General features: G+C 38.6%; 1 protein-coding gene across 2 annotated transcripts in view; it reads right to left on the bottom strand.

The window, feature by feature from the left end:
• The window catches only part of LOC120565286 (zinc finger protein GLIS1), an 81,916-nt gene that overhangs the window by 6,971 nt on the left and 50,652 nt on the right, over positions 1-24,293 (bottom strand). Inside the window, exons 6-8 of one of the 2 annotated variants that reach the window (XM_039810945.1) lie at positions 21,837-21,935; positions 18,278-18,419; positions 14,409-14,589 (exon numbers count right to left, since the gene is read on the bottom strand). In XM_039810945.1, coding sequence (XP_039666879.1) covers positions 14,409-14,589; positions 18,278-18,419; positions 21,837-21,935 — 422 coding nt within the window. Of the gene's footprint in view, positions 1-14,408; positions 14,590-18,277; positions 18,420-21,824; positions 21,936-24,293 lie in introns of both variants that reach the window. The other variant, XM_039810944.1, reaches the window with a different exon arrangement.

The raw sequence follows: 24,293 nt of genomic DNA, 5'->3' as shown, positions 1-24,293 counted from the left end.
CGACATACTTATACTCATACCTTTTTTATCCCTTTTTTCAACATACTATACTATGACTTTTGTCGACATACTATACTATGACTTTTTTATCCCTTTTTCAACATACTATACTATAACTTTTTAATGTTTTTTTTCAACATACTATACTATGACCTTTTATTACTTTTTTTTACATACTATACTATGACTTTTTTATCCCTATTTTCGACATACTATACTAAGACTTTTTTCGACATACTATACTATGACTTTTTTTATCCCTTTTTTGACATGCTATACTATGACTTCTTTCGACATAGTATACTATGACTTTTTTCGACATACTATACTATGACTTTTTGTATAATTTTTTTCGACATACTATACTATGACTTTTTTATCCCTTTTTTGACATGCTATACTATGACTATTTTCGACATACTATACTATGACTTTTTTATCCCTTTTTTCAACATACTATACTATGACTTTTTTCGACATACTATACTATGACTTTTTTATCCCTTTTTTCAACATACTATACTATGACTTTTTTATCCATTTTTCAACATACTATACTATAACTTTTTAATGTTTTTTTTCAACATACCATACTATGACTTTTTATTACTTTTTTTTTACATACTATACTATGACTTTTTTTATCACGTTTTTCAGCATGATATACTATCACTTTTTTAGACACGCTATAATATGACTTTTTTTTTTAAAGATTATTTTTTGGGGCTTTTCCCTCTATTGGACAGTGGACAGATATGAAAGGGGGACAGAGATGGGGAATGACACGCAGCAAAGGGCAGCAGGTCAGATTTGAACCCTGCACCGCTGCAGGACTCAGCCAACATGGGGCGAATGCTCTTACTTGGTGAGCTAGAGGTCGCCCTGTTAATGACTTTTTTATCGCTTTTTTCCTACATGCTATACTATGACTTTTTTATCGCTTTTATCAACATACTATACTATGACTTTTTTATTACTTTTTTCAACATACTATATTAAGACTATTTTCGACATACCATACTATGACTTTTTTTCGACATACTATACTATGACTTTTTGTATCATTTTTTCGACATACTATACTATGACTTTTTTATCCCTTTTTTCAACATACTATACTAAGACTATTTTCGACATACTATACTATGACATTTTCGACATACTATACTATGACCATTTTATCACTTTTATCGACATACTATACTATGACTTTATTACTTTTTTCAATATACGATACTAAGACTATTTTCGACATACTATACTATGACCTTTTTCGACATACTATACTATGACTTTTTGTATCATTTTTTTCGACATACTTAATCAGGATACTGCAGTTCTGGTACTCTCACCAAACTATGCAAGTCACGTGGGGGATGAGTTTGTCAACCCCCTTTTATGTCTCAAATGGAGTGCGGCAGGGCGGAATTCTGTCTCCGCTGCTATTCAATTTGTACATGGATGATTTATCTAGGGAGTTAAAGGGCTGTAGAACTGGCTGCTTGGTGGGGGATAGTCTCATTAATCATATGCTTTATGCTGATGATTTGGTGGTACTGTCTCCCTCTAGTGCTGGCCTGCAGCAACTTCTTAGAATATGTTCTCAATATGGACTAATGTTTGATATACTATTTAACTCTATGAAGAGTGTGGTACTGATTGCCAGAACCAAGGAGGATATGAAGTGTCTATCCTTCTTTCTCATTGGCAGGTGAACCACTAGAGGTTGTAAAGAAAGTTAAATATCTGGGACATGTGATAAGAGATGACCTTTGTGATGATGATGATGTGCAGCGTCAGTGTGGAAAACTGTATGGGCAGGCAAACATGCTGGCACGCAAATTCCACATGTGCAGCCCTGATGTAAAAATCTCACTCTTCAAAAGCTACTGCACTCCACTGTATACTGCCTACCTGTGGTGTAATTTTAGAGAGTCGAAAATGAAAAAACTTCAAGTGGCTTACAATGATGCACTGAGAATTGTGCTTAAAATTCCTAGGGAGAGTAGTGCCAGTGAAATGTTTGTGTTTAACAATGTCCCCACTTTTAAAGCTGTTTTAAGAAATTTTATGTATAGATTCATGTGCAGACTGACAGGGTCTAAGAATATGATCATTGTGTCCATAGTTGATGTTTCTAAGAGTGACACAAGGTATACAACTTGCTTTTGAAAACATTGGACTCAAAGCCTGTATATGTTTTTATAAATGATGCCTCATCGGCACCATTCTTAAATGTTTTGTATTGTTTTATAATTATATATATATATATATATATATATATATATATATATATATATATATGTATTGTGTTGTCTCTATGGACCTCTGTGTCTTGAATAAAGTTGATTGATTGATACTATACTAAGACTATTTTCGACATACTATACTATGACTTTTTTTTATCCTTTTTTCAACATACTATACTATGACTTTTTTATCCATTTTTCAACATACTATACTATAACTTTTTAATGTTTTTTTTCAACATACCATACTATGACTTTTTATTACTTTTTTTTTACATACTATACTATGACTTTTTTTTATCACGTTTTTCAGCATGATATACTATCACTTTTTTAGACACGCTAATAATATGACTTTTTTAAGTATTTTTTTGGGGGTTTCCTCTATTGGACAGTGGACAGATATGAAAGGGGGACAGAGATGGGGAATGACACGCAGCAAAGGGCAGCAGGTCAGATTTGAACCCTGCACGCTGCAGGACTCAGCCAACATGGGGCGAATGCTCTTACTTGGTGAGCTAGAGGTCGCCCTGTTAATGACTTTTTTATCGCTTTTTTCCTACATGCTATACTATGACTTTTTTATCGCTTTTATCAACATACTATACTATGACTTTTTTATTACTTTTTTCAACATACTATATTAAGACTATTTTCGACATACCATACTATGACTTTTTTTCGACATACTATACTATGACTTTTTGTATCATTTTTTCGACATACTATACTATGACTTTTTTATCCCTTTTTTCAACATACTATACTAAGACTATTTTCGACATACTATACTATGACATTTTCGACATACTATACTATGACCATTTTATCACTTTTATCGACATACTATACTATGACTTTATTACTTTTTTCAATATACGATACTAAGACTATTTTCGACATACTATACTATGACCTTTTTCGACATACTATACTATGACTTTTTGTATCATTTTTTTCGACATACTTAATCAGGATACTGCAGTTCTGGTACTCTCACCAAACTATGCAAGTCACGTGGGGGATGAGTTTGTCAACCCCCTTTTATGTCTCAAATGGAGTGCGGCAGGGCGGAATTCTGTCTCCGCTGCTATTCAATTTGTACATGGATGATTTATCTAGGGAGTTAAAGGGCTGTAGAACTGGCTGCTTGGTGGGGGATAGTCTCATTAATCATATGCTTTATGCTGATGATTTGGTGGTACTGTCTCCCTCTAGTGCTGGCCTGCAGCAACTTCTTAGAATATGTTCTCAATATGGACTAATGTTTGATATACTATTTAACTCTATGAAGAGTGTGGTACTGATTGCCAGAACCAAGGAGGATATGAAGTGTCTATCCTTCTTTCTCATTGGCAGGTGAACCACTAGAGGTTGTAAAGAAAGTTAAATATCTGGGACATGTGATAAGAGATGAAGAGTATGTATTGATGATGATGTGCAGCGTCAGTGTGGAAAACTGTATGGGCAGGCAAACATGCTGGCACGCAAATTCCACATGTGCAGCCCTGATGTAAAAATCTCACTCTTCAAAAGCTACTGCACTCCACTGTATACTGCCTACCTGTGGTGTAATTTTAGAGAGTCGAAAATGAAAAAACTTCAAGTGGCTTACAATGATGCACTGAGAATTGTGCTTAAAATTCCTAGGGAGAGTAGTGCCAGTGAAATGTTTGTGTTTAACAATGTCCCCACTTTTAAAGCTGTTTTAAGAAATTTTATGTATAGATTCATGTGCAGACTGACAGGGTCTAAGAATATGATCATTGTGTCCATAGTTGATGTTTCTAAGAGTGACACAAGGTATACAACTTGCTTTTGAAAACATTGGACTCAAAGCCTGTATATGTTTTTATAAATGATGCCTCATCGGCACCATTCTTAAATGTTTTGTATTGTTTTATAATTATTTTTTTTTTTTATATATATATATATATATATATATATATATATATATATATATATGTATTGTGTTGTCTCTATGGACCTCTGTGTCTTGAATAAAGTTGATTGATTGATACTATACTAAGACTATTTTCGACATACTATACTATGACTTTTTTTATCCTTTTTTTTGACATGCTATACTATGACTTTTTTTATCCCTTTTTTTGACATACTGTACTATGACTTTTTTATCCCTTTTTTCAACATACTATACTATGACTTTTTTTATCCCTTTTTTGACATGCTATAGTAAGACTATTTTCGACATACTAGACTATGACTTTTTTATCACTTTTTTCGACATACTATACTATGACTTCTTTCGACATACTATACTATGACTTTTTTATCATGTTTTTCAGCATGATATACCATGACTTTTTTATCACTTTTTTGGACATTATGACATATGACGTTTTTTATCGCTTTTTTTGGACATACTATACTAAGACTATTTTCGACATACTATACTATGACATTTTCGACATACTATACTATGACTTTTTCATCACTTTTTTCGATATACTATACTATGACTTTTTTATCCCTTTTTCAACATACTATACTAAGACTATTTTCGACATGCTATACAAAGACTATTTTCGACATACTATACTATGACTTTTTTCGACATACTATACTATGACTTATTTTATCCCTTTTTTCAACATACTATACTAAGACAAATTTCGACATACTATACTATGACTTTTTTTATCCCTTTTTTTGACATACTATACTAACACTATTTTCGACATACTATACTATGACTTTTTTTTAGCACTTTTATCGACATACTATACTATGACTTTTTTATCACTTTTATCGACATACTATACTATGACTTTTTTTATCCCTTTTTTTGACATGCTATACTAAGACTATTTTCGACATACTATACTATGACTTTTTCATCACTTTTTTCGACATAATATGACATTTTCGACATGCTATACTATGACTTTTTTCGACATACTATACTATGACTTTTTTTATCCCTTTTTCAACATACTATACTAAGACTATTTTCGACATACTATACTATGACATTTTCGACATACTATACTATGACTTTTTGTATAATTTTTTCGACATACTATACTATGACTTTTTTTACCCCTTTTTTTGACATGCTATACTAAGACTATTTTCGACATACTATACTATGACTTTTTTCGACATACTATACTATGACTTTTTGTATAATTTTTTTCGACATGCTATACTATGACTTTTTTCGACATACTATACTATGACTTTTTTATCCCTTTTTTAAAAATACTATACTAAGACTATTTTCGACATACTATACTATGTCTTTTTTGACATACTATACTATGACTTTTTTATCCTATTTTTGACATGCTATACTATGACTTTTTTGACATACTATACTATGACTTTTTTTATCCCTTTTTTTGACATACTATACTATGACTTTTTTATCCCTTTTTTCAACATACTATACTAAGACTATTTTCGACATACTATACTATGACTTTTTTCAACATACTATACTATGACTTTTTTTATCCCTTTTTTGACATGCTATAGTAAGACTATTTTCGACATACTATACTATGACTTTTTTATCACTTTTTTCGACATACTATACTATGACTTCTTTCAACATACTATACTATGACTTTTTTATCATGTTTTTCAGCATGATATACCATGACTTTTTTATCCCTTTTTTGGACATTATGACATATGACGTTTTTTATCGCTTTTTTTGGACATACTATACTAAGACTATTTTCGACATACCATACTATGACATTTTCGACATACTATACTGTGACGTTTTTTATTGCTTTTTTGGATATACTATACTAAGACTTTTTTTGGACATACTATACTATGACTTTTTCATCACTTTTTTCGACATACTATGACATTTCCGACATACTATACTATGACTTTTTTCGACATACTATAATATGACTTTTTTATCCCTTTTTTCAACATACTATACTAAGACTATTTTCGACATACTATACTATGACATTTTCGACATACTATGAGCCCTATTTTAACGATCTGAAACGCAAGTGTGAAACGCAAAACGCAAGTAGCTTTGTGGGCGGATCTCGGGCGCTGTTGCTATTATACCGGCAGGATAAATGACTCCTGCGCCCGACGCAAATCTTAAATGGGTTGGTCCAGCGGTAGTTAGGTGTGGTGTGAGTGAACGGAAAATAACCAATCAGAGCGTCATCTCTCATTCCCTTTGCGAGCAGGCACGCTTGTTCCATGGCGGATTGCTATTATGACGGCGGATTTGTTTGGCGCACGCCAGCGGGAGCTGTCCGGGATGGGGCAAAGTAATAAATGCCCGTCTTGTCCGGGTGGCGATATTGCTGCGGCCTCTCGGACACATCTCCTCAAGTCTGGAGAGGATTGCTGCAGCCAAGGAGCGTAGGCCTCCAAACGCACCACCTGCACCTGTTGTGCCGCTTCCTCCTCCCCCCACTCCATCTCCGTCCACCCGCTCCATCAGGAGTGCATCGCGCATTGCCACTCCCGGACCAGATTCCGCTTGAGTGTCCAATCACACCGTAGTTCAACATCATGTCTCCTTAAGTCCTCTAATATTTCCTCATTTATGTCATCAACACATCCATGATTCATGGAAATGTGTAAAACCCAACAAGCCACAAAGAATGCTGCGACTTTTTGAGGATTGTACTGTAAAATGTCTCCTGACCTATCCAAACACCTGAAGCGCATTTTCAGTATATTTTTCTTTGTAATTATGTATGGTTTTCAAAAATGTGAACACGCCTCCTCTTTTCGCTGAACCGCCCCCGGGAGCGCAAATACATTCCCTAATTTACCGACGTGCGTCTGTGGAGGGAAAAGTCCGCTGTGCGTGGGGTGCAAAATAGGAATGATACATGCGTCGGTGTACAAAGGCAATTGCGCTGAGTGCAAGATAGGGCCCTATGAATTTTTTCAACATACTATACTATGATGTTTTTTATCGCTTTTTTGACATGCTATACTAAGACTATTTTCAACATACTATACTATGACTTTTTTCGACATACTATACTATGACTTTTTGTATAATTTTTTTCGACATGCTATACTATGACTTTTTTCGACATACTATACTATGACTTTTTATCCCTTTTTTGACATTCTATACTAAGACTATTTTCAACATACTATACTATGACATTTTCAACATACTATACTATGACATTTTCAACATACTATACTATGACTTTTTATCCCTTTTTTGACATGCTATACTAAGACTATTTTTGACATACTATACTATGACTTTTTTATCACGTTTTTTGACATACTATACTAAGACTATTTTCAACATACTATACTATGACATTTTCAACATACTATACTACGACGTTTTTTAAAGCTTTTTTCGACATACTATACTGAGACTTTTTTTATCTCTTTTTCCGACATACTATACTATGATTTTTTTATCACTTTTTTGACATACTATACTATGACATTTGCAACATACTATACTATGACTTTTTATCCCTTTTTTGACATGCTATACTAAGACTATTTTCGACATACTATACTATGACTTTTTTATCACGTTTTTTGACATATTATACTAAGACTATTTTCGACATACTATACTATGACATTTTCAACATACTATACTATGACATTTATATCACTTTTTTCAACATACTATACTATGACTTATTATCACTTTTTTTCGACATATTATACTATGACTTTTTAATGGTGTTTTTCTACATGATATACTATGACTTTTTCAACATACTATACTATGACATTTTAGTATAACTCTCCAGGCTAGTCTTCATGCTATAAAAGTTATTTAATGTGCGTCTTGTTCACACCTTCATAAGATCAAGGTGACATATTTAGCCAGGAGCAGTAAGAACCACTTAAACGTTAAATGTGAAAGTTAACAAGAAACTGAAAAAGACCATTGATCTAATGACTTAATGTTGTACACTTGACATTAACTTAATGGAACGGCAACATGGTCCAAATCTAGACTGCTAGCCAACAGACCGACATTTAAAAACAGAGCTGGCCAATCACCTTCCCAAATACTCAACAGCTACTTAGTACCCTCTCAAGACTGCATATCAGGAATGCCAACACATAAACTGCTGCTGTGTTACTATGCACCGCTGTACTGTGGAAGCATATGGTTTGCACTAAGCGCTATATGAATGTGATGACAGAGTGTTGCTGGAGGCAGCCGAGCCCTCAGATGACTGCTCACTGCTGGCCTGGCTGGAGCCTACTATATGATCTACTGCTCCATGCATGAGGGACGTCAAACCCAGTACTCAGTAGCTGGCAGTGGCTTTGTGAAGGGCATTTGGCAGAGAGCGGCCGATGAAGGAAGATGGTAAACGATGTCAAATGAAAGTGCGAGAAGCTGCGGCTCGTTCTTGCCTCCATGCTGAATTTATTTAACATTACAGAGCTGCAGGACATAGCTTAGGCCCCCAGTGTTTCTGACTTCATCAATTGAGATCATCGTGAAACTGTAATACTCTTTTTTACTCTTTATAAAAGAGGTCACGATTTTGCTCCTGTATGTCTTCCTTTTGTTTGCCTGTCTCATAAACACATGAATGGGTCCCATGAAATGTGGGGGACAGTTAGGCCTTGAGCCAATGAACACATAATGATATGTAATCGGTCATCTAAATCTGGGATTTTTTATTATACCGACCAGTGGTGGAAAGTAACTCAGGACATTAACTTAAAAGCTGTACCTACTGTAAGTACAGTTTTGAGGTACTTGAGTACTTCTATTTTATACAACTCTATGTTTCTACTCCACTAAATATCAGAGGGAAACTACTTTTTACTCCATTCAATTAATTGACAGCTTATAAAATATGATGTATTCTTGAAGATTGAACTACCCAACATTATATATATTATATATATATATATATATATATATATATATATATATATATATATAAAGTCATAAAATAAACTCCATCTCAACCAGCTAAATAATCAGTAATAATAATCCAACAATGCAATATAACATGGAGAGAGGCCATTTTGCCACCTAATGAAGACTTTTACTTTAAATATCTTAAGTACATTTAGCTACCAATACTTTTTACTACTCAAGTAAAAACACTTTTACTTATGATGGGATATTTTTATAGTGTGGTATTGCTGGTATGTCAAATATCTAAATGCTTCAGACACCATTGCTAATTAATAACTTTGAAAAAAAAGAGGGACTCTCCAAATCTCACATTCTGCAGAATTAACATTAACATGTAGGTGATGCAGTAGGACTGAAGCATTTGGGAGAAACAGCTGGGTAACACAATTGTTCTACTTTGAAGGTTTTCGGTCTACTACTCATCAACATGTTAATCTGGGTATTACATTTAGGTGTTTGATCGTATATGGACTGCACTTAACCACCATGTCCATCTCTACAAAACTGAGGAAGCTTGTGTGGCACCTTGTGTTAGTCTAGCTCTGGAGAAGCTAGCTGTTAGCGAGCGTGGCTAATCCATGGGTTGGCACTGGCCCAGTGCGTGGCCATGTGTTCCTTCCAGAGACCAGCATTCCCCCAGGAGCTGCTGTCAGCACAAACTCAGGAAACAGTTATACTGTTCATATTTTTACAAGCTGCCTCTATGTGCAGCTAAAGTGAATCATAAGCTAATCACTGCCAGCTGCCCCCGGCCCTACTCTCGTTGGTCTCTAGCTTGCTAGCAACTCAGGCTCAAGGTATGAGGGGAATCTTTCATATGTCACATTAATCTCTCTCCTGATATTCATCTTCACTGACCATCATGCACTACTGCTTTTTCCAGCCAGCCCACCCACTCCTGTCCCACTGCAATGAAAGGGGGATTTGACCGCTGACCTGTTGATTCCTGAAGGTTGAGTTGGAGGGGATTTTAAGGTGAGGCGATCAGATTGATGGACTAAATTTAATAAATATTCAGAAGGTTTGGAGGTCAGAGAGAGTGTGGACAGATGTGTAAAATACCCTTGTGTCCTGTCTACTATAACAGATGGACATGACCTTTATTGCATGACGATAGTGCCGGGAGGAGAGGGATGTGATGAGCTAGAAGGTTTATGAGACCTCATTCTTTGCTCACTGCGAGAACACAGCTGACTTTGACTTGAGTGGCCCAGTAAATGTGTCTGTGAGTAATATGGGAACGCTGATGTCATTCTGGGAATAAGTTTTGATTCAGCACAGAAGTTCATGACTAAACACCGATCTTACAACAAGAAGATGAAAAGGACTTCCAACTTGGACTGTTTGCTGCCCTGAAGCCACACAAGTCCAGACAAAATGACTTGTGTTCAGGTATGCGGACACGGACGTTGACTGCGACCATTGTCCAGAAACATTACTTCATGTTGATGCACTCTTGTGTTAAAGAGAAGCTGCCCTTGGAGTCTGGGCTCTTTGTACTGAGGCATGATGGGATGGAAAGAAACCTAAAGATTCATGAGCAGTCCTGCTCTGCTCCTCGTTAGTCTTCCTCCACCTGAAGCTAACTGTCCCACTGGGGAGCGAGGATCAGACCCTGTCCTCCACAGACCCTAACGTTCTCCACAAACACCCTCTGCCTCGCCTCTCATCTCGCCGACCATTAAGCCCCTCTGATGGATGACGGGGGCTTCTTTGGCGCAGATCGGTGGGAACACTTCTGGTTCTGGTTAGCAAGCTAAAGCTGTGCTTGAGAGACAGACTACAGCATCCTGGCTAAAGCTAATCTAAAGCTAAGCCATCCCTGCAGGCCCCAGTGTGAAGAGCACAGCCAGGGCTTGGGATATTTTTTGGGGCCCCCGAAAGCTCCCCCGTTAGTCCAAGAAAAAGATAACTGCCCTCAACACAAAGGATCCGTCTTTAATCACAGTCCTTCCCAGAGGAATTTGACAGTAAGTCATGCAAATATTTTCTGCGAGTTAACCGTTTGTGTAGTCGGGTTAATTGAAGACTACACATTAATAACCGAGCACCACAAAATGAGTGACTGACCACATACTGTCATGAGCGACGACCTCAAAAATGTTTCTGTTCGGGCTGTGAGACTGACACTCGTTCTGGATCATTGTAGAATGATAATGGCTGGAAGACAGAGAGTGTAGAGTTACGAGCCGTGAACGTCCCCCATCAGAGCAGGAACTCTTAATGTAGCTCTGTGCCGCCACTCTAATTCAATTAGCCTGTGTCAATCACTGCTGAGGTATCAAACCACCTCAAACTAATATTTGCAGAGGGGCTCTAATATCAATAAGCAGGTAAAGGCTGTAGACTCTCCCCTCTGCAATTATATAACCACATATGGCTGAGGCAGTGAATGACAACATTTACCACCCATCTCTCTGTGAGCACAGGCCGCCATGATCGAACAGTCATTTCTATGAGAGAGGCCCTACAGACACACTCTCACTCACACAAGCACTCGCGCCATGCCGATCGCCAAATGTATTTAAACTGGCATGTTTTAATATTAGCTTCAGAAAAATGACACTGGTATTTACAAAGTAAAAAGAGTCTAAATGGCCCATTTGAGCCAGAGTAAACACATTTAGCTATGAGGTCAGAGGCTGCCACACTAGAGGCAGGTTAGTTTGATAATTTTGTCAAAATGTTTAATGTCCTGCTAAACCGTTTGGGAAAAACAAGTGCGGCGCTGATATTGACTTTGGCAGCAGCCTGTATACTCAAGGCTTTAAACATGTAAATCAAATGCTCCATCTTCAGGCAAATGTGAGTAGACGTTTCATGCCCGGCTGGTTGTACTGCAGGTCCCCTGCAACAACTCGCTTTTTGACTCCTCACCCCGCCCTCCGTCCACACTGTGTGATGAACAGATATGGCACTACAGTATGTGTGTGTGTTCATTTATGGCTGCTTTTAGGTCAAACATCTTGATTTGATGAAATCTGTAAATTTGGAAATTGCTGCAATTTTAATGCATTGTCATCACGTCACAAGTATGTAGGAGCTTAAGGTGGGGAAGGAACACGGGAGATTACTTATATGGCATAATAGGCACTTAAATTACATATGTTAGGAAAAAGGGGATTCTCACTGCCAACCAATCACCTTTTCACACACACACACAATGTTCAGATGTTCCTCATCAAGAAACCAAAGGAACAGTCCCGCGTCTCACATCCAATAATGTCACCCTGCCTGTGTAACCGCTGTTACAGCATCCCCTACTCAGGTCCTTTTCACTTTCCATTTCTCTCCTCGCGCTGGTAATTGTGCATGCCGCGGAGAAAGAGGCACTGAAACCGCAACGCAATTTCGACAGCGTTCTCCTCCTGCTTTCAAGGCTTGAAACAACACATCACCTCCCAGATGCTTCCAGGCCGACCTGGCGTCTCTGAGTGGCGCTCGGACGTTTACATCTAGACGGTTTTGCCGCGCCGGCCTGCTGCACTGTTTGTGCTGGAAGTCGAGCAGTCTGCTGTGCCTCACACCCCAATCACATGCAATCATGTGTGTTTCCTGGATAACTATATGTAAACTCCTCTCACTCACACATACGAGTACAAATGCATGCACAGCTCTTAGAGTAAGAAAGGCATCAAACCTCATTCTGTCACGCGTCTATGCTGTATACACTCCCATAAAAGGGTATATACACATACAGACACCCATAGAGCAGACCACAGAGTTAAAAGAAAGCATGTTTACGTAACACAATAACTTTTGTAACACAGGGTTTACGATGCTTGATTCCATCCACTCTTTCTCAATGTTATTAAACTGTAAAAGACTGTTTTCCTTTTCTACCTCCCTGGTTTTCGGCACATTGTTTAGTACAGTACACACTGGGCCTCCTGACGAGACCCGCGTTCTGTAGCTCTGTTGGCTCTGGGGGGAAATCATGTGCACTAATAGGAAACATGCTGTGCCTCACGCACGCATGCACACACACCCGCGCACGTACGTACGCACACACACACACACACACACACACACACACACTTGGATACTCTAATATCTAAAGTGAGAGGTAGCTTTCTAAAACTGTTTCAACAATCCACGTATTCTCCTTACAGTCAATACATTTCTTCATTAAATTTACAAGAAAATTAAAACAGGACTGAATAGATTAATTTTCTTCCTTTCCAAAGATGTAGCAATACTGGCACACTTACAAAATAATACTGAATTTGTGTGTTATTGCTTTCTCTTTTAAAGTATCCCCAGTTGAACTTATTTTCACAATTATCTGGAAGATGCAGCCCCTTTTAAGATGGCATAATTTAATGCAGGACATTGTTTGTATTTGGTGTATCATACCCCAACAAATCAAGTGTCTGATTGTCTGTAAAACAATTCAAACGAGTAGATTTGGGAATTGTTTGGTAATGTTCTCGGTCTTCAAATGTGTTGGTTCATGTCATTTGAGGATAAAACAGCTCAGAACATAAACACCAAACGATGATCCTATCACAGTTTACTCTCATTAAAGTGTGAATCATGTCCGGCCAAGCGGTTTGGTCATCGCGCTGATGCTGTCCTATCCAGTGGAGATGGGGGACCTTATGAACACCGAGTCCAGTGCCAGAAATAGAGCTGGTGATGTGTCACATTGACCCTGTGGTGACCAGCACAGCCCCTCTTCCCACAAGGGATGTCTTTAGGGGTTGTGGAGTTGAGTTTCTTTCCAATAAAACAGCCAAAAGGGTTTGTCAGCAGGACCGAGAGGCTTAACCTAACATGATCTAACTGGGTTGGCCCTGCGGATCTGCCTTGATTCAGGATGATAAATAGGTGAAAAACAATGGAAGCGCAGTGGGTCAAAATCAGCGTGAGGATCATAATACTGTCAGCAGGAAGTATAGAGGAAGAAAGTTCAACTGGCCTGTGTGTGTTTGTAGAGTTATACGCATGCTAACCTGTTAATGTGTGAAAATGGTAAATGTATTCTGTTTTGTTTGAGACAAAGTGTTCATGTTCTTGTTCATTGAGCTAGAGAAGTTTAACCTTAATGACTGTGGATGTCACATGACTTTACTGCAGAGGCCGACCAGAAGAAGTTTTGGTCATGAGACGTGAATGTGACATGACTGTTGGTTGGATTTTCCGCTCATTAATCGCGAAAATGTACACATTAACCAGGTTTAATATGTCCTGCCTCTGCCTACTTTAACAGGGACAGAGTAAACATGACGCATCTCCGAAGCTGAATACATCCATGAAGGACTCACCCGTCTCTTGTGCCGTCCATGGCAGCCAGTGGGGACAGGTGATGAGGGCTGCCAAGGTCCCGGTCCAGTCTGTGTTGTCGGGAGGGCAGGTCCGTGGTGGAGACGGAGGTGGGGTTGGGGGTAGGGGAGAGGAGCTCCACTGGGGCACTGTGATGGGGGGTGCTGGAGCCAGGGTACAGGCCTGAAAGACAAACAAAGCTAATTCGGTAAATGTGCCAAATAAACTCTAGGGCCCTGCGCTCCATCTTTGCTTTGAGCAAATTAAAAGCCATTTCATGGCAACGGGATTTTGTTTTGACAACCTTCATCCAATCAGAGAGCTTTGTAAAAGAAAATGTTCTGTGTTTGCGCTGTTTGTAATTTAGGGTACATTGTTTTGTGCTGCCGCGGGGATTGGCTTTGTTTGTCCTTTCAGCTGTTTGTTCTTAATACACAATAATAAACTAAAATGTTACATGTGTGTGAACGGTGACTTAAAACAGTAGGGAATTTAAAAGGGGGAATAGGGTTACTGTATAGCCTCTGTTTCGTGTGATTGTGCATGCTGACACTCACGTTTATGGTTATGTGAGTACATGTAGATGTATATGTCATGTATTTCTGCATGTGCACATATGTATGTACATTGTACTGTATCAGTGTCATTGTTTTAAAATGTCTTACACACTGCTGGAGATGTGCAGAATAAAAGAAAATAGTATCATTTCCTGACTCTGTTCCAAAATGTCCAATGTGTCTTTCACTATTCAATCATTGAGTATTTGTAAATCACATTTGATTAACATTTTGTTGACACAGTGGACTGTGGGGGGGGGCATTATTTTATCCTGAAGCTGGCTGCATGTTGCCAACTTTTCTACTGTTTCAAGCTGTGGACTTCAATCAAACACTGATCCATTTTTCCTATTCAGAATGCAAACTAAGGCTGCAATTAATAATTATTTTTTATTCTTAGTGAAAAATGGCCATAATAAATTTCCAATGCCCAAGTCGATGTCTTAAAATGTCATGTTTTGTAGTTGTTGTTGTTTTAATAGCCATTTTTTGCAGTCGTATAAAACTGGGAAAATAAGTATACTGTATGTCTTTTCATTTAGGAAGCAGCTTGTGTTCAGCCATATCTGCTTGAGTACAATTTTCCTGAAATCTGTGTCAATTTGTCACCACATTGTGCATGTTGTCTACCATTCTTTGGAGCAGCACTTGCACATAGCAGTCAACAGATCTGCTGTAAAACATCTGACCTTTCCATCAGCTGCCTTGACAAGTTTCCACTGGTTTAATCTCAAAACGTTACTCCAGAGAGACGAGAAATCATAGTGAAATCAAGAACTAGACACTGATTGTTGTTAAGAGAGCTTATACTGGATCTCCACTTGTTCTCCCAACACAATAAATCTACTCTCTCCATCTTCTGCTCCGTTTGTCTGATTTCTTTCCCAGCATCCACAAGGAGAGTGGCGCGCTGTCTTGAGAAGTTCACCAGCGACAAGAGGGGAGGACAGGAGGAGATGAAAGGAAGGGAAAAGATCGGTGCTCCTGGTTTTGCCGTTTCCAGGCCCAGCTGTTCTCAAGTGGAAGCATGCTGGGGCCTGATCTGACAGCACTCTGAAATGGTTACAAGCTTGATTCATTACCCCCAAATCATCAATCACAGACCTTAAATGTTTTCCCCTTTAGCCCCAACATCTGCTACCAGACCGGCAAAACAGTCGACAAATAATGGCTGTGATTGCCTCAATTTCATCGCTAGTTCCTTGTGGAGGGAGAGTGAGAGGATCTGATGGCACTCTTTACTGGTTAGTAGAGGATTATGTTCTGAAGATGTTGTTTATTGGCTCTGAAGTGCCTCTGGTCGAGTTCAGGGAGACCGCTCTGTGTGAGAGGAATATGCAGAGGTATATCGGCCATTCAGCATAATAGCAGGAGCATGTAAACCTCTGCACTAAAACTATGATGAGTGCTTCCTCTGGTTAATCAGGGAACACTCTAATTATGCTCTATAAAACAGAGAGGGGCTTCTCGTAAGTCTCGCTGCAGCCATGTGAATAAGTGCAGACTTATAACCGGCGAACAGGAAAACAAGTTTAGCTCTGCCTGGAAGCATGACTCATTTTCTGCTCCACAAGTGTTAATGATGGGATAGCTGCCCACTTTGCCCCACCTCTTCCATGCATCCTATTGGGCCTGCAACAAAGTGAAGCTCATGTAAATGGGGATCCTGAATGCCAACCTGCAACATCTTTGCTGGCCTTGAATAACACTGCATCCCTGAATGCTTTGGCATCGGCTCACGAGCGAGCTCCTTGGGGCTTTAAACCATTTAAAACAAGAGAGCAAGCAACATCCACTCAGAAACAGAGGGGGAAAAGCCAAGACTCAGAGGCCCCGGTATGACATTCAAAGACAAGTTGAGCGTTCATGGTCGTCAATGGTGCGCTGAGTTCCAGCAACAATAACAGAGAGCAACAGGGAGCCTGGATGGGGTACAGGCAGAAAACAAGGACAGATGTGTTCATAAACGGGGAATTTCTCTTGTCTTTAAGATTGTTATAATCGATTTATCTCTCTCCTGTTCCCAATCCAAAGTAGTGTTGACATTTGGTGGCGGTCAAATTCATCAATTAGAAAAATGGAAGTTTAAAGGCCACATGTGATGAACAAAAGTTTCCGTTTGCAGTGGTTTGTAATGGTTTTTGCAGCCTTTGTATGACAAGATGACAGGTTAACATGATATGGTTGTGAAATACAAACCAAAGAAACTTCCTTCTAAACTTAAATAACAGAGTAGAGTCCAGCAGCTAAAATGTTGATATGAAATGTGTATAAGCAATTAAAGATAAATTATAGTGGTGTAATTTGTTTGTGTTTGACCAAAGGCGCCGTAAGCATGATTTTTACTGCCTGAAAGCACAAAATCTCCCTAATACATCTGCAGGAATGTTGACATGGCTGTTGATGACCACCATGACTCGGTGATTGCCTTGCCAGGTGTTGGGATTGCTGGCGGTCAGACCTCACTTGCTGGCCTGTTCTTCTGTTTTGGAACAAATACTCCATGGCTCATCAATATTTTGAGACATGGCCAGTCTCTTTCACTCACATTTTGAATTGCTCAACCACAGAGGCTGGTGCTACTAATGGTGTCATATCATATGTTGTATTTAAGCCCAAAAGCAAAGGATAAGAGGTATTTATGCCATAATTAACTTACATTCTAGCATGTGTTGTGAAAGTGTAACATATGAAAAGTGTTAAAAGAAATTTAAACTCAATATTGATGAAATACCTGCATATACGTTATATTTGTGGTTTAAAATATAGAAAAAATGTAGAAAACACAGAAAGATACAAATGGGTAGCATACAATAGTCACTTCCAAACAGCTGAATATGACCAGAGATTTAAGTAATGGGCAGTGAAACGAATATAGCTTGGTGTGCCTTGGATACCTGCAACTAAAAAAAAATTCTCAAGGAATTTTTCTTTTTTTTACTACACCCAAGTTTAATAGTAAGCAGTTACATAGACGTCAGATACATTGGAGAGAGTTTGATGTGGATTACTCACATGTTTTTTTTGGAAATAATATGTAAAGTGCTACAACAAATACTAGGGTATAAGGTCCCTTTGAGTTGTATTGTACCTCATCTCTGTAATAGGACATAAGAGAAGTATGGTTAAAACACTATAAATAGAAAATCTATTTTGAGGAATTGGGAGAAAATGAGAATGTGAAACACAAGGAAGGAACACTGAGAGACTAGAGACCTGAGTTGTTGCTGCGTATTAGATTACTTAATGCCTTCATAAGGGGAAGAGGTTACATAATCAGGGTGATAGATGACAGAGCAGCTTCCTGTGTGCACCTGCGAAGATGTCTTGGCCCAGTCCAGGAGAACGGCCATCTTTGCCGTTGTAGAGATGCTGCGAGGAGGTGGAGCTCTGGAGGTGCTGAATGGACAGACAGTCACTCAGGACGTCCTGCTCCAGGTGAGGACAGGGCCGAAGCTGTCAATCACAAACATAAGAATAAACAAAACAAATGTTTACAAGAAGTGATGTTGAGTCATTTAAAGAGAACTCCATCTGGTTTGCAAGATTACACAACCTCAGAACAAAGCACAGGCTCAGTTTTGTCTATTTGTAGGCTGGACCCCATGTGGGGTGTGGTTGGTTTTTTTTAACTCTTTTTGTGCACTAATGCGATTGTAATGTTAATTTGAAACAGTAACTCAGCAAATGAGAATACATTGTCAGTCAGGGGGAACCAAAGGAAAGATCATACGCTCCTTTTTGAGTCACGCGTTGGCCTTGGACATTGCGGGTAAGTGATCCCTGTACCAACTCAGAGCCAATGCGAGATTGCTTCTGTTTCTCTCACTGCCAACAGTAATGGAGCCAACTGAAGACACATTTCAACTGGAGAGTCGATCACAGGCCACGCAGAAGAAACCTAAACCTAAGGAAACTTGTGTCAGTTGGAGAAATCGGACATCTGCCTTATGGATCAGTGGGGCAGCTGACCTCTGTAGTGTACATCAGTGGATTTCTCTGTAATAAAAGATTACAGTTGCTGAGGTACACACCAGGACTGTACTAACAACCACATCTTTCCTTTACTCAGGAGATTTACCTTCAAAGAACCTGTAAATTCATCACAGGGACTGGGACAGTACTGCTGATGATCAGACGTAGGTAGAAAGAGAAAGCATTTCAAACCAACAGTGTATAACACACCATGGTGTGCCAGAATCAAGACACTGACTGGAGAAAGGAGAATCTACGAAAGGTCTCAATGGCATCTGCTTTGGCTCCAATATCAGATGATGCTTTATGGACAAACAATAGCAGTGGACATGATCTGCTACAGTAGATTTACTATTCATTCATAAAAGCCTGATGTAGTTAATTATTCTGTACCATAGACGCCCATTGTTGTCCACAAACTAATACAACACATGTTGCACTGGGTTCTTTAATTATGTTGAACAACAATGCAATTACGATAAAACAAAAGTGTTAAAACAGATGTATCAATCATATTTGATTCTTCAATTTCAAGGGTTTAACTGCTATATATTATCAGGCTAACGTAGCTTAATCAGTCGGTTCAATTAAACCTGGCAGTATTTGTGCAGTACAACCTCTTTTATTTAGTTCATTCCAATGTATTTATAATGTTTTATTCTTCACAAAGAACATGCATCCCATTTTAATTCAGTAATGTGTAAATCTCCTCTTAGTAAACACGTTATAACTGGGCTAAGGTTGAACTTAAGAACAGCTGTGCAACAGGCTCCTTATCTTTGAATCCAATAAACGTGGGTTCAGTTCATTAGGAAATCAATCATCATCTGTTAAAATTGTAAATCAAGTTTGGTTTTGTCATCATGCTGTGATATTAACCATCTTGAATAATAGATATTTCGTCGTATAATAGTTAAGAAGTGATAACTTTATGATGCCAAGAGGCATTAAAAACCTGTCAGTGTTGCTGTGAGTCATTTGGACCAGTACGAGTGTATTTTTATAACAAAGTGCTCCAGTTACAGATGACAAAGTTGATGTTGTCCACCAAGGTTTTTTCTTCATCATCATTCCAACCCTATCAATCTGTCCATCTGTCTCTCTGTGTCTGCCTGTCTGTCCATCCATCCATCCACAATGAAAATCAATTCCACATTTTGATTTTGTGGTTGGAAACATTCTTCAGCATTATCACAACCATTTAGTTCATCGACAGCGATGAGCCTAGTGGACAGATAACAGCTTTATCTGTGCGTGACTTACGTCTTTTAAGACCTTATGCATATTCCGCCACTTAAATCACAGATGATTGATTGAATTTTATAGCTGGCATAATCCATGTTATGATTCCACACTTAGATACTGTATGTCAATAAATGTGCATGTGCTTGTCCTCTTGGGGATCCTTATGAGGGCCCTGCAAACTATTCATCACATGTAATTGGGGCTCTGTTCTCCCCACAGCGACACTCCTAACAGTTTTTCTCTGGACCGTTCCAAGAGTGGAGTAAGAGCGTTTGTTTGACATTTGTCCATAACATCTGGCCACTGGGGTATTCCGCAGTACAGCTTATTAACAATGCTACAAGCACACATGTGTTTCCCTTTACGGCGCTAAGCAAAGAAACACATCATCCAGCCTGCCACTATCCAGCCCCTTCCACAACAATGAGCCCATTCTCTGTTATTTACCCACTTCCAGTCAGGGAAAGAATGGGCTTTTGACCACGAACACGATGAAATGTGGTCAAACCTGATCTATTGTTGGGAAAGCGATTCTCAAAGACACCCCTCTACTAGACCCCCGGCCACCCAACCCCTCAATTAAACCAACTAGATGGATCTGTGGATAATGTACATCAGAGCTGGCCCGTTCGTTAAACCTGTAACCCTACCGTATTTACAGTACTTGAATTAAGTCATGCTGAAAGGCCACTGTGCTCTACATGATACGCAGGCAAAGCCACCAATATCAAGATTTGTTTATTTGTCCCAAGGGAGATTTGTCTTGGACAAAAGGCTGCCACATAAAAATACATATAATATATATGAACATGGACAGACACAAGACATTAAGTACATACAATACAGTGTGCAACACAAGTGCAAACAATAAAGTCAGTACAAACACATTCCACCCCTCCTCATACCTTATGGCCTGAGTTTAGGAGATTTACTGAATAGAAATTAATACGTTTTTATATCTGTTGAGGTATCTTTTATGTTTACTTGGGACCCTGTAACGTCGACCTGATGGAAGCAGCTCATAATGAGAGTGTAAGACAGGTGAGGGGTCAGCAATAACATGTAACATATATGTATGTGTTCCCACTAGGATTTGTTATGAAAAATGAAACGTGATGGATAATATCCCCCTTTTTTTAATTAGTAGTTTAATAGTATGTAATTAATTTACTGTCATCTTCCAGTTAGAGACGTATAATTCATCTTTCTGTTCTTTTGAGGGGCGGCTGTGGCTAAGTGGTAGAGAGGTCGCCTGCCAATTAGAAGGTTGGTGGTTCGATCCCTGGCCCTGCAGTTCCATGCCGAAGTGTCCTTGGGCAAGACACTGAACCCCGAGTCGCCCCCGATGCTGCACCATCGGAGTGTAAATGTGTGTGAATGTTTATCTGATGAGCAGGTGGCACCTTGTACGGCAGCCTCGGCCACAGTGTATGAATGTGTGTGAATGGTTTCTGTACTATGTTAAAGCGCTTTGAGTAGTCGTTAACACTAGAAAAGTGCTATATAAAAACAGTCCATTTACATTTTGTTTGATGTTAAAAAAAAGGACAAAAGTCTAACAGATCAGTTACTACTACAACAGGAAAACATTTTATCTCAATATCTATTCGTTCCATCCCTCTCTTGTAGAAGGTGTCTTACCTTTCTACGCACCTGTTGCTCTTTGGCCGAGTGGATCTTTACATGTTTGCGTAGGGAGCTGGGATCTGTGTAGCGCTTGGTACAGCCGGGGATCTGACACGCGTACGGCTTCTACAAGCAGAAAGAAGAAAAAAAAAATGTTTCACATTCGGTTAAAGTGTAGATGCATCAAATTCACTTTTTTGTAAGGACAGAGACACAAGAAAAAAAGTCTGGCAGTTGAGATGACAGAAATTGACAGATGACAGAAATTGGGGAAATTAGGGTGTGAGTAAGCACAATTTATACACTAAGTTTAAAATCTGTTGAAGTAAAGGCAAAGTTAAAGTCCTACCTTTCAGCTGAGAATGACAGAATTTGAAGAAGAGGAAAAAAAGCATGAAAAAGAAAAAAAAGAACATTTCGTTATAAAATATTTCAATATGAAATGATCTCCATGTAGCGTTTTAATTTAAATTCAGGACTTTAAAGATGCTCTATGTGCTGTTTCACTTGCTGTTGCATGTAGGTCTATCCTCGTTTTCTTCTCCCAGTGTAGTAAGGAACCCTCTTTCTTACCGACAACATCAATGTGACATGATTAATATCAATACTCGACAATGTATGTAAAACACTCTGCTAATATTTAAAAAATACAGCAGGACATGGTTAGTTGTTTTCTGCACAATTAAAATAGGACTGTGATGGGACATTTTCTACATTGGATATTGTGGACCAGTACAGAGTTGGTAATGTTACTCTATACGGTCAGTATGTACTGAGTGTCAGTGTGTATGCTGACATACAGACTGGTTGTGAGGAGGGAGATGTCGACAGATTAGAGAAACAGACATGCCATCTGTAAAATGACTGCACTGTCATGGAGTTTCCTAATCATTTCACATTCTTCTCATTAACCAAGCAAATATAGCATGTAGCTAGCTGATTGAGGGATTTTTCCCCCTCACGGCAAAACATTTTTTTCATCCTCAGAAATATAGGTTGGCCATTAAAGTGTAAGGGGATACGCGTCTTTATTAGCTCTGCCTCCATACCTCGACCTTCTCTGTAAATAAGCCATTGTTATTACAAGGCTCTTACAGTGCCACTCATCTCCGCCATGTTTGTTTTGTCAAGCAACGCACCCAATACAGCGCAGAACCTTGAGTAAAAAAAAAAAAAAAATCAAGCACAACTTCTGTGCTGAATAAATACCATTAAAGCTTGAAAATGATTTTCCCTCAAAGTGTTTTTGGCAGGGCGGGCAGGCACAGCGAATGCCTTAGCGGAGTGTTAATGTGAAGCCATAAGCATCAGGGTCCCAGATTAGCTGTATCATTTGCCCTACTGTGGAAAGAGTGGCTGGAGGAGGAAAATCCCTTACTGATAGAATAACACAAGTCTGCATTCAAAACTCGACTGAAGTAAAGGTTCTGAGTGATTTACTATTATGTGTACCAAAAGCACTGGTGGCTGGCCAATACAGGAACACAGGGGGAAGATATCCTGGAAATATGAATATTATAAAAATACTGTTAAAATGAATATCTCTTTCAATTCAAGTTTCGCAGAAAGTGGTGAATTTGAGCTGTTACTGATTTAAAAAAGCCTCACTGTGTGCCACTACGGCTCTCTTCCTACTTGCTCAGCATCACTGATGTTTTATTCTCTCTGGCTTTTTAAGTACTCATAAAGCCTGAATGCACCTCTGATCATAGGGTAGAGTGCAGGGGGGGGGGAAAGGGTCAAGTTCTTTCCATCATGTTAAAGAAAAAGAGACACCCTTGTAGCAAATTGACTGTTGCCATACAACTTACGAGTAACCTATTCATTTTAATTTTGTTATTGTTAATTTTTTACAATCATTTGTTAATAATCTCGTAAATAATCGTAAAAAAAAATCTTTCAATGGTAATTAGACTGAGTTGAAGAGTTTGGAGGGTTTTATTCCTTTACTGAAATATACATATGGGATCTAATTGAGGGTTTAAGGACAAAGGGTGTCGTATGTTGCTCATATTGTAAAGAACTCTGAGACTAATTTGTGAACTTGGCGTATATCAATAAAATTTAATTGACTTGAATGAATATAGCTACAAGGAAGCAGAATACAATTTACGTTAAAAAAAACTTAATTCTGGATTCACATAATCTAATCGCTAATTGAAGTTCTTAGTTTTATGGCTACATTTTTGAAAGACTCCTTCAAAGACCTATCCTAAATAATATCCTTGATTTCCAGAGCTATGATTGACTTCTATTATTGCTTAGGCTGATTGGCTTGAAGCTGGTACGTGCGCACCTTTTAAGGACTGCTCAAATATTATTTGTAGCTCCTTGTAGTGTGAGAACGAACAAATACCTTAATGGTACTTAAGTACATCATTTGAGCAAAACAAGTTATTTACTCCCTCGCTGTGTTGCCATGTGGATGGTGATAAAGTGAGGTATTGGTTGGGGTTACTAAGACATGACGAGTGGCAGCGATGG

The sequence above is a fragment of the Perca fluviatilis genome, chromosome 9, assembly GCF_010015445.1.
Source record: "Perca fluviatilis chromosome 9, GENO_Pfluv_1.0, whole genome shotgun sequence".
Taxonomy (NCBI): Eukaryota; Metazoa; Chordata; class Actinopteri; order Perciformes; family Percidae; genus Perca; species Perca fluviatilis.
This window is presented reverse-complemented; position numbering and strand designations above follow the sequence as displayed.